This window comes from Sorex araneus, chromosome 2 (assembly GCF_027595985.1).
Source record: "Sorex araneus isolate mSorAra2 chromosome 2, mSorAra2.pri, whole genome shotgun sequence".
In the NCBI taxonomy this organism is placed as follows: Eukaryota; Metazoa; Chordata; class Mammalia; order Eulipotyphla; family Soricidae; genus Sorex; species Sorex araneus.
In genome coordinates, this window is record NC_073303.1 from 344179381 (window position 1) to 344192045 (window position 12665).

The following is a 12665-nucleotide window of genomic DNA, read 5'->3' on the forward strand; positions in this document are numbered from 1 at the left end:
TGGACTGAGATGTTTATAAAATTCATCAAATTATGGATCCTCATTATGGAAAGAGACTGTCTTCTTTTAAAGGAAGAAAACAAGAGTTGTCCTGACTTTCATAAATACAGAATAATAAAAATCTTTTCAGAAAGCAAAACTACTCATTCACAGACTATCTTACCCCTATTTATAACATCTTTGTAATGAAAATAGGCCCAAAATAAATTAGTCTTTTACAGCTGCATTTAAAAACCCAATTGTGTACTTACTATATGTGTATTAAGCAGTGTGCTAAGTGGTATGGGAGTACATAAAACCATATATCTGCCACAGGGAGGTTATTAGAGAAACTGAAACACACGGGGATTTTTCTGGGATGACAAAATTCCTTTGAGTCAAGTCAGAGAATGCAGGTCTAGAGAATGCAAGTCTCCATTGCCGGTGCTTTTTTTGGAGTCTAAATGAGACCAATAGACTCCTAAGAGTCAAGGTCCCCATTTATTCAGATAATTTAAAAGCCAACTATCTCTGGGACTTCTCAGCTAGCCTCATTCTAAGAAGCTCGAATTGTGTTTCTATTTATATATGAGCCATGCAGAGATGCTTAATCTCCATGGTAAATGTAGTCACTGGTTGATGCTTTCTGGGAATTAAGAACGTCTTTAACATTTTTGCTGGGGAAACTGGGGACATTGGTAATGGGAAGTATACACTGGTGAAGGGGTTGAGTATTGGAACATTGTATGACTGAAATCCAATCATGAACAACCTTGTATCTGTATATTTCACAGTGATTCAATTGAAAAAAAAATTAACTTCCCATCCATGCTGCATTTATTGTTGAGTCAGGAGGTCCTTCCCAGGATATAGGATGTTTAAGCCATAGTATGAGAGAATACCACTTCTCTTTCCAGAGATTTGCACTATCATGCCCATATGCCTTCTTCCATGTGTTCATGTATGAAATGCTTTCTTCTTCCATTCTCTTCTTCCTGTAGATCCAGTTGTCCAAAATTGGACCACCATTTATTATCAAGAGCCAGCCGACATCTAAACCAGAGTCGCGAGCATCTCCTAGCACTTCGGTCAGTGGAGGGAGGAACACAGGAGCGAGGACCCTCGCAGATATCAAGGCCCGAGCCCAGCAAGCAAGGGCGCAGCGAGAGGCGGCAGCAGCAGCAGCAGTAGCTGCTGCAGCCAGCATTGTCTCCAGTGCCATGGGGAGCCCAGGAGAGGGTGGAAAGGCAAGAACCCTGGCACACATCAAAGAACAGACAAAGGCCAAGCTCTTTGCCAAGCATCAAGCCAGAGCCCACCTCTTTCAGAACACTAAAGAGTCCAGATTGCCTCCCCTCAGCTCCAAGGAAGGGCCGTTGGCCTTAGAGATAGCTTCTCCTCCTGAAACAAAGATCGAAGGCTCAACTGGTGTCATTATTGTCAATCCAAACTGCAGATCTCCTAGCAACAAGTCTGCGCACCTCCGGGAGACCACCACTGTATTGCAGCAGCCTCTTAACCCGACGAAACTTCCAGAAACTGCCTCTGACTTACCTGTGCATAGTTCCGACGAAAATATACCCGTGTCTCATTTAGCTGAGAAAATTGTTTCATCTACCTCTTCTGAAAATAGCAGTGTGCCCATGCTTTTTAATAAAAATTCTGTCCCCGTGTCTGTTTGCAGCACTGCTATGTCAGGAGCAATTAAAGAGCATCCCTTTGTGAGTTCTGTGGATAAATCCTCTGTTCTAATGTCTGTTGACAGTGCAAACACTACAATTTCTGCTTGTAATCTAAGCATGTTGAAAACCATCCAGGGGACTGACACTCCATGCATAGCCATGATACCAAAATGTATTGAGAACTCATCAGTTCCCACCACGACAGAGGGCTCCAGTGTGTCAAATTCCATTGACGATAAGCAGTTACTGGTAACAAGCAGCAGTGCCAGTAACTTAGTGTCCAGCCAGTACGCGTCTGTGCCAATGCCTTCCATTGCAAATACCTTGCCAAACCACCTCTCCACTAGCTCTGTCTTGATCCCCCCAACAGGCATCAACAGCCGATTTCCTTCTGAAAATGTTGCAGTGCCCAGGAGTGAGGAACAGGTCCCAGGCCCCGGGGGCTCCACTGTGAGAGCAGCACTCAGTGGCAGGGACTCGGTGGCCGTGACAGATGCTCTGGTTGCACGCCCTCCTGTGGCAATGTTTACTGGAAGCATGCTAACAATCAACTCTTATGATAGTTCTCCCAAGTTAAGTGCTGAAAACTTGGACAAAACTTCAGGGCCTCGAAATAGGGCCGATTCTGGCAAAGCCCAGCCCCCTCCGGGAGGCTTCGTACCAACTGCCATAAACCGGTCCATCCCATGTAAAGTCATCGTTGACCACAGCACCACGCTCACCTCCACCTTGTCCCTCACCGTCTCCATTGAAAGCGCAGAAGCCAGCCTCGACCTCCAGAGCAGGTTGGTGAGAACAGAAACATCAGTCCAACCCATGACCTGTCCTCAGGTGTCTGTCATTAGCAGGCCTGAGCCTGCGGCCAACGAAGCTGGAGATCATAGTTCTAACTTCCTAACAGCCTCTGCCGCGAAGCAAGAGTGTAAAACTCCACAGGCCCCCTGTGCAGGTCTCCGAGAAGGACCCCTGATTGTTCCAGATCAACTCAATGAGGTGACCGTGCCTGGCAGTAGCTTTGCTGAGCAGGCCCGGGGCCCAGTCCCGTTCAAAAGTGAAGCAGACACAACCTGTAACAATCAGTTTGCTCCGGGAAACCGGATTTGTTGGGCTGAGGATGGGCTGAGGAACCCAGAGCAGCCCCCCGGGAGTCACTCAGGTTCAAGTAAGCAGAAGGATTACCTAGAGCAAAGCTGCCCAAAGACCATCAAGACCGAACACACCAGTTACTCGCACATGGCGGAACTTCACCCCAGAAATCTCCTGGCAAATGTCACTCTCCCTGTGAAATCAGAACCTCATGAAGTGGACAAGGGCTTTAGAATGGACACTGAAAGCTTCCCTGGCCCTGAGCTGCCCCCTCCAGCCCCTGAAGCCACCCCAAGCATGCAGCCCACACAGAGCATGAAGGTGCCCACTTCTGGTCCCATGGAAGAGGCAATTTCCTTGGCTGCAGACAACCTGAAGAGGGTCCCCGGCGCTGGGAGCTCGAGCTGCCGCCTGTCGTCCGTAGAGGCGAACAATCCACTGGTAACGCAGTTGCTGCAGGGCAACCTGCCTCTGGAAAAAGTGTTGCCGCAGCCCAGGTTGGGTGCCAAGCTCGAGATTAACAGGCTGCCTCTGCCTCTTCAAACTACCTCAATGGGGAAAGTAGCCCAAGACAGGAACATTGTGGAAATGCCATCCAGCTCTCCAAATCCAGACGGCAAGGGCTACTTGGCAGGGACTCTGGCACCACCTCCAATGAGAAAGCGAGAAAACCACCCCAAAAAGAGGGTAGCCAGGACTGTGGGGGAACACACTCAAGTTAAATGTGAACCAGGGAAACACTTGGTGGACCCAGATGCTAAGGGGGTGCCTTGTGTCATCAACTCGGGCCTGAATCAGCTCGGGCACAGCCAGCCGTTTAAGCAAGAGTGGCTGAGCAAGCACGCCATGCAGAACAGAATTGTCCACAGCCCTGAGGTCAAACAGCAAAAGCGACTGCTCCCCTCCTGTAGCTTCCAGCAGAACCTTTATCACATTGACAAGAATGGTGGCTTCCACCCCGACGCTGGCACCTCACACAGACAGCAATTTTACCAAATGCCCATGGCTGCCAGGGGACCCATTCCTTCTGCAGCTCTGTTGCAGGCCTCTGCCAAGACCCCAGTGGGTTGTAATGCATTTGCCTTCAATAGGCATCTTGAACAAAAGGCATTGGGAGAGGCTGGCCTTTCTTCAGCACCTCACCAGCTAAGGCTCACTAACATGTTGTCCCCCAATATGCCCATTAAAGATGGTGATGACGTGGGAGGGGCTGCACACACTATGCCTAGCAAAACACTAGTGCATCCCCCACCCCCGCCCCCACCACCCCCTCCACCCCTGGCTCTGCCCCCACCACCCCCACCACCACCTCCACTACCTCCACCTCTTCCTACTGCAGAAGTCCCATCCGATCAGAAACAAGCGCCAGTTGCCATGGAAACCACTAAGCGACGTAGTTGGCCACAGTCCACGGGCATATGTAGCAATATAAAATCGGAACCTCTTTCTTTTGAGGAAGGTTTAAGCAGCAGCTGTGAACTGGGCATGAAACAAGTTTCCTATGACCAGAATGAAATGAAAGAACAGTTAAAAGCATTTGCGCTAAAAAATGCAGATTTCTCTTCCTATTTGCTTTCTGAGCCACAAAAGCCTTTTACCCAATTAGCTGCTCAGAAAATGCAGGTGCAGCAACAACAGCAGCTTTGTGGAAATTATCCAACAATACACTTTGGTAGCACGAGCTTCAAAAGGGCAGCATCTGCAATTGAAAAGTCCATTGGGATTTTGGGAAGTGGCTCCAGCCCTGCCACGGGCCTGCCTGGTCAGAATGCTCAGATGCCCGTTCAAAACTTCGCCGACAGCAGCAACGCAGATGAATTGGAACTGAAATGCTCTTGCCGCCTGAAAGCCATGATTGTGTGCAAAGGCTGCGGGGCCTTCTGCCATGATGACTGCATAGGTCCTTCAAAACTGTGTGTAGCTTGTCTGGTTGTGCGATAAGAGCAGAATGCGAGATGCAGTATCCCTTTTCTACAGGACAAGGCCAAGTGGTGTCAACTACAACAATTTTTTTAATAACTCAGTAGTTTATAGCATGCTAATTTATTTTACTTTGGAGCAGATTATCTTTTGGGGTATTATTTTTTCTTGCATTTCTCAGAAAGGGAAGCTTGCACCCCAACAGAGTGGCTTAGCAGCATGTCTTACATATTAAGTTGCCATCGCCAGTTTTGGAACATGTGTCCTGTCTATACACATCAACTACGCCCATTCATGATTTGTTCACCAGGTGTAGATAGGAAAAGAACTTTTTCACCTAGGAGTGGCCAGAAAAGCAAGTGTAGAAAGAATGGTAAAAGTGATGCAAGATGCACGCCATGCATTGTTTCGTAGATTGGCCATTACATGGAAGATTTCCATAGTTCACTTTTCTGGGCCTGACTCACCATGGTGATTAAACCATGTTTGCAAAGGAGAATCTGATTTACATGTATGATTGCTTGTATTTCCTCATCACAAAGTTACAGTAAAAGAAGGCATGCCGTTAACGAACCTCACAGTCCCACATATTCTTCCCTCATTCTACTCTGTTCAGAGACTGGCAGAATATCTTGATCTGTCTTGGACACTGTACACACATTGTAGTAGAATTGCAGTGTCGGCTTCATGCCCAGTATGTGCTTTGAGCCCTTTCACACCTGATATAGTCAGATGAGTTGCCAGCAGAGCCACAGGTCCAGATTTTGGAGCTTCGAGTGTAGCTTTTAAGAGCACTGGAAGCATTTTTGATTTTCACATGATAGTTTTGAAAAAGCCCTATAAAAGTAAAAGCAAAGCAAAGAAAATGTTGTGTATGCCAACACATACATTGAATATGTAAATATTAGTCCAGTCTATTCATCCTAGTACAATGACTAGATACAAAAAATTGGTGTGGTGGGAATGAATGATTGTCCTTTATTGATGATACCAGTTCATTATGGCTCCCAACTTTGCAGAAGTAGGCAGCCTCTTTCATAAAATGTCACTGATGATAAAGGGGACTACAGAAAGCAGAATCATTGACATTTTTCTAAAGTTTTTTTCTCATGATTCACTACCTATAAGATTATAATTCACTCTGAAGTCCTTCCTGAAAAAATTGTCTGAGACATTGCATGCTCCCCTTCACCCCACCCCCACCCCCAGGTGAATTCAGTACATTTTTTTATCTTTGGGGGAAAGGAGCAGCTTTTCAAAAAGGGATACTGCATCTTACCAATGTTGCAGCATTTATTCAGCGAAATGTAAGTGCTGAGCATTTTATATACCTTGGCTATCCTCATGCCACAGAAAAGCTATATAGTTCAGAAGGCTCAGTTCCCTAAGGCAAGTTCAAAAGCACATGCATATAGTGGGAAGTTATAATACAACAAACAGCATGCCCGTTCAACTTCAGATCACAGAGCACAAGATGTGGAGTGCCATTCATCTACTGATTGTGGCTATAGAGTTTTCTAATGGAGCAAAATTCATTAGTAGCTAGGGTAAGAATGAGAGATATTTTCACATGGGATCATCTTAGCCAGTGTACACTTTTGACATTCCCGTAAAGTAAAATATGTCTTAAAAGTTAACTGGAATGAGCAGAAATTGCATTTCTGGAAAACAAAACGTGGTGGTTTTAATAGCAGTCAGCCATTGGTACATGGGTTTTTTTTTTCTCCATATATATATATATATTGTTGTGATGTTGCCAAATTTCTTTCAGTGATAAGAGACTTCAGTTTTCTTAACTAACTGCAGCTAGTGAAAGAAAAGTAGGGCCAGTTTCTGTGGCCTTGATTTGGTGCTTCAGTGCTGTCACTTCTGTTTTTGACACTAAAATTAATGACTGAGAAAATTAGCAATGCACTTCCCCAGCCCTTCCCCAGGAATGCAGCGGAAGCCCCAGTGGATCCTTAACTGACTCTGCACCAGGTCGTGTTTGATGTCTTCGTCTTTGGTCTTTGGTGTCTCTCTGGTCTGCTTGGCTCTGATTTCATCTTGGTTCGGGAGATCATACTCTAGTCTCACAGAGAGGCACCTCTAAAAGATATTTGCATGCCAACTCTTTCTTCAAAATTCAGTTACCACTCTACCAATGTCAGATACTGTCTACACCAGCAGATTCAAAACTACCGCATCAGTAACTGACATGGTGTTAAAAAAAACTCGAGTCTAAAGAAACTTTATACTCTGTATATGAGGTAGAGTGGAGGCTGATGTGCTATTGAGCCCATTAACACTTTCATCATGATGGAACCTGCAAGTTGCCTACTGGGAATAAAGAAGTGTCCTTCTGTATGTTTTGATTTTTCACATGATAGTTTTGAAGAATCAAGTCTTTGATTAGATAACGGATTCCATAACCAAGTCCAAAGAGCATTAATTTTTCTGTGCTGTTGCTCTGGGGTTTTTTTGCCCCACTTAAAATTTCTTGTGTCTATATGGTTAATATTACTGAAAAATTAATATCTTTGGGCAGTTTGAAAAATTAATATTTAAAACATGAAAAAAATTCATAAGTGTGAGCCAGCTATTTTACAGGTCTTCATTTAATATTTATCCAAAACCCAGTATATTTGGATTATGCGAGTAGGTTCTTAGTTTTCTGATTCTCACATTTGCAAAAGAATTTATATGTTAATTGTATAGTGTGCAAAGTTTAGTGTTGCATTATCCTGATATTTGGATACTTTCAGATCCCTATCTGGAATATGCACATATAATTTTTTTTAATCACAAAGGATGTATTTCCCTAAGTAGCACTTTCGAAACAGGGGAAGGAAGGAAACTGCTCTCCCAGCTCTCCCCACCCTCCTCCTCTGAGATCCACATATGCCTGAGGTGTATAAAGACATTTAGGTAGTCAATGGGCATGTTAATAGGAATGTTCTGATGCAAATTCCCTTTTAAAATGAAAATATTTTTTCTTCCCCAAAGTGAGGATAGCAGAAATGTTGGTGAACTGAACACCAGGTCATTTTTTTCCCCTGCTAAGATCTAGTCCGAAGAAGAAGAAAAAAGAAACGAAAGCAAACCTTTGAGGCGGAGCCTGATGACTATAAAGACTTTGTGGTGGTATGAATTGGGGGGCATGATCTATAAGGTTTAGTTGACTTTCAGACCTTGAATACTCCTGCTCATTCAAGATAGACACAACAAGCAAGCTGGTGCATACAGTGCCTCAAAAAGCAGTCAAGAGTAAGAATTCATGATGCTGCAACCCCACTGCATTTATAAACACTCGCACAATTTCAAATGAAGTTCCTGTGGCCTCGGTTTCCCAGCTCCTGCTCGATCTGGTGAAGTGCCAGGTGGCAGAAGATGAAGCCAAGCTTAGGGTTGCCTCTGATGCGGAGGCCAGCATCACACTAGCTGCCCGGCGGGGATGATGACCCCGCTGAACATGTAGAGAGCCCAGAGTCACTGTCCATCTGTTTCCAGAGAACAATGTGAAGAGTCCTAGAAAAGGAACTCATCAGACTGTCAGGGGCCTATGTAGCCAAAATGTCACTGAATATAAAAATCTTGTTGTCTTCAGTCGTCATGCTTTGTCAATGTCAAGCAAACAAAAAGCATTTTTACTATAATTTAAAGGAGCTGCTTTTTTTTTTACAGCACATACTATTTCGCTTTGTACTATATTTGATAGTTGCCGAATAATTTAGACTGTAGAAAAACTGTTGTATTTGACTGTTATGAATGTTTCAAAGAAAGTGCTTTACTTGGTTGCCATAATTTTCTTGTACTGCTGTATTTCTCCCCCTGCTTCATGGAAACCTAATCCGATTCATATTTTCAGTACTTTCTTTAAAAAAAGAAAATGTATGTGTACTTTTTTTTTTGGTCAGTATTCTGAATGTTTACATCTGTTTGACATTAGCCATTTAATGCCTTTTTTAAAAGGCAGTATTACTCCTATAGTGTAACAGCAAAATGTGAAATCAACCCAACATAACATGCATGATAAACACAGATTGGGGGCGAAGGCCCTGGACATACATAGACATTTTATATCAGCATACAGAAAAGTAAAACCCTCCTTCAGTCCTCTACCAAAGAATATATTATTCCCACAGGAAAAACTCTGAAAAGGTGTGTAAAATTCTCAGAAGGGGGAGCAGTTGATTCAGTAAGACTGCTACAATTTAATACTGTTATGCTTGCTTTGATACCTGACTAAATGTGACTGAGTGCAACAAGCATTTAAAAATTTTTTAGACAGTGTTTTGTTTAGAATTCAGGGATCATGCATTCTTTAATGGTGCTGTTTGTTTTTTATTTCTTCTTTTCTACAAAGAAAAAAGTGTTGCCTACAAAAGTGGTTGCTCACAGTACCATAGTTAAATGAAATGTTTGTCTCTTCATGTTTCTGTTTTGCCCTTTCTTAAAGTTAACAACTTGGGTTTCAATATTAAAATATTCTGGAGAAAAATAAAGAAATCAAGCATTAAGTAATTGTCATTTTAAGTTTTTTATGAAATATGTGTATATAACCTGTACAATAAATACATTGAAAATTTTGATTAAAATTTATATAGGGAAATCTTTCGCCATGTAGTGTTCAGTTATCTATTTCTTAGTGTCTTTTCAACAAAATCAAAACCACGGTTAAAAACCAAACTGAAACCTCTAAAATTATATCTTCTAAGCTTACCATTTAAAATAGATTTGGACCGTCTTGTATTCGCAAATGTTTTGTTAATTCTTTATGGCAAAACATCCAGGTATAAAGACTATTAGTTCCATTTTTAATTTGAACTTTCAAGATGAATTAACTTTCCAATTCTGTTTTTAAAGAATTGCTCCAGTTAATTTTTATCTTGCATAAAGTATTACACACTGTATTTGAATAAAATCCTCTGAAGCATTGGAACAAAATTGCCTCAGTTATGTTTACATTGGTTTAAAAATAAGCTTATCTTTACAGTAAGATGAATCGGAAAGCATTAAACATAATTGGCTGTTAAATCTGGCTTCAGTTGTGCTTTGGTCTACTTGGAAAGTGCTATCTTTAGCCACCAGATGGCGTAAGAGAATATTTACTCTGGAAGAAACAAATCAAAACGCGCTGCTTCCACCAAAAAACCAAATTAATTATAATGATAGAAGTTCAGTTTACCCAAGTAGGTGAGTAGAAAGTGAATATTTTATGTTTTATTAAATTATGTTCACTGCAATAGTGATATCTTCATTTTCCATTAAAATACAAAATGGTCATAGAGTTGCAGGTTTTTTGTTTTAATTGCAGTAATCAATAGGCATAATATAGGCCAAAATTTAGTTCAGAAAACTGAATGGTCAGAAAAATGAATTCCTTAAGGTGGTGTTTATAGAAAGTTAGCTGAATGTTTGACATGTTTTACTTCATTCTCAGATGGTTACAACTGTAAAATTTTACATAAATATTCCATTATTAATACATTAGTTTGGCCTAATTTGTATAAAATTCACTTCAAATGTTAAGCATTTTATTCCATCATACAAGAAGAACAAGTTTCAAGATTGAGTAAAAAATAATAGAACAGTTTTGGTCTTTTTTTTTTTTTAATTTTTTTAAATTTTATTGAATCACCGTGAGACAGTTACAAGCTTTCATGTTTGGGTTACAATCTCACAATGATCAAACACCCATCCCTCCACCAGTGCACATTCACCACCACCAATATCCCGGGTATACACCCCCTTTTCCACCCTCCCCCTGCCTCAATGGCAGACAATATTCCCCATACTCTCTCTACTTTTGGGCTTTATAGCTTGCAACACAGACACTAAGAGGTCATCATGTTTGGTCCATTATCTACTTTTGGCATGCATCTCCCATCCCAACTAGTTCCTCCAGCCATCATTTTCTTAGTGATCCCTTGTCTATTCCATCTGCCTTCTCCCTCCCTTCATAAAGCAGTCTTCCAGCTATGGGGTTGGATGTGATGCTACCCTACACTCCACAAATGAGTGCAGTCCCTCTATGTCTGTCCCTCTCTTTCTGACTCATTTCACTTAGCATGATACTCTCCATGTTTATCCATTTATAAGCAAATTTCATGACTTCATCTCTCCTAACAGCTGCATAGTATTCCATTGTGTGATGTACCAAAGTTTCTTTAACCAGTCATCTGTTTTAGGGCACTCAGGTTGTTTCCATATTTTGTCTATTGTAAACAGGGATGCAATAAATATATAGGTACAGATGTCATTTCTACTGTGCTCTTTTGCATCCTCGGGATATATTCCCAGAAGTGATATTGCGGGGTCATATGGAAGCTCAATTTCTAGTTTTTGAAGGACTGTCCATATTGTTTTCCAGAAAGGCTGGACCAGTTGGCATTCCCACCAACAGTGAAGGAGCATCCCTTTTCCCCACATCCACGCCAGCACTAACCAGTTCTTTTTCTTTTGTTCTTTTGAATGTGCCAGTCTTTGTGGTGTGAGATGATATCTCATTGTTGTTTTGATTTGCACCTCCATGATGACTAGTGATGTGGAGCATTTTTCCATGTGCCTTTTGGCCATTTGTATTTCTTTTTTGAGGAAACTTCTGTTCATTTCTTCTCCCCATTTTTTGATAGGGTTGGAGGTTTTTTCTTATGCAATTCTACAAGTATCTAGTTTTGGTCTTCTTTTACAAACGATGACTGTCATCCCATTGCTCATCAATTTGTTCAAGCGGGCACCAGTAACATCTCTCATTGAGAAACTTATTGTTACTGTTTTTGGCATATCCAATACGCCACGGGTAGCTTGCCAGGCTCTGCCGTGCGGGCTCGATACTCTCGGTAGCTTGCTGGGCTCTCCAAGAGGGGCAGAGGAATCGAACACGGGTCGGCCACGGGAAAGGCGAACACCCAACCAGTGTGCTATCGCTCCTAAAAAATGTGCTTCCACGAAATCATTGAGTGATTTGGAATGCAGCTAAAGTAATAGAGCTCAAGGCTTGAACATCTAAGGACCTGGGTTTGAGACCGAGTACCACATGTGTCCGCCTAGTCCCCTAGTGTGGTTCTGGAGGCCCCTGATCACTGCCTGGTGTCCCCCTCCCCCCCAAAATAATGATTTGAACGTATTTACCTAATTTATAACCTAGATTTCCTGTTTTCCAGAACATACAGTTATTCACAGGAACAGAAACGAAACTTAGAACAATCCACCATCACTGCTAATATGGACATCTAAAGTGGGTAATGAACCCAGTCATACCAGCTACCAAAACCTTTATCCATGTTCCCAATGCGGTTGCTGTATGTTCTCCTAATGCTATTATACATCTCATCCATGTTATTACACATCTCATAACTGCTCTACATGTTACTAAGTTTAGCTTATTTCAAGTAAACTAGTGGATTTTTCCTAAAATTAGTCACGTGGTCAAAGTGTGGTAGCCTCAGCTGCCCTACCTCTGGACAGAGTCCATCTCATTTCTTGTGGCTCTTTAGAAAACAGAAGCTTATAAATGGCTTTACCTTTATTGAAACTTTCTAGTTTCAATTTGTTTTATTTCAGAAAAGCATTGTTCAGAATCTTCATGCTCTGATGATGGAATATAGAAGGGTTTCATAAGAGTGCAGCACCATGATTGCATTTACCTTGATGGATTTGGCACTTAGTCTCCAATTCTTAGATACTTAACACATTTTCAGATATAGGAAAACGTGGTTGGGCCAGTGACTTCGGAAGCATATGTGTGGCTCCTCAATGGTTTGTCCTTGCTATTTTCTATACTATATAGAAACTGCAACATCTCCACATGTACATTCACATAGGAATAATAAAACATGATTTCTTTAATATAAGATTCCTTTGCCAGGCAGTTTAAATGTCAAATGAAGGATCAAGAGGGTCAATAGAGGAGTGAGGAGAGTTCATGCCCATATTCCATGGATTGTAAGTGAAGCCAGTTTTTATACCACTTTGTAACGCATAGACTAAACATTTATGTTAATATATTTTAACTAT

The 12665-nt window shown here is 41.9% G+C and overlaps 1 protein-coding gene across 1 annotated transcript in view; it reads left to right on the plus strand.

The window, feature by feature from the left end:
• Window positions 1-10140, plus strand: part of ASXL3 (ASXL transcriptional regulator 3) — a 175980-nt gene extending 165840 nt beyond the window's left edge. Inside the window, exon 12 of the mRNA XM_055127879.1 lies at window positions 981-10140. Within this exon, the coding sequence (XP_054983854.1) occupies window positions 981-4688 (3708 nt within the window). The 3' untranslated portion in view covers window positions 4689-10140. The remainder of the gene's footprint in view (window positions 1-980) is intronic.
• Window positions 10141-12665: the final 2525 nt, after the last annotated feature.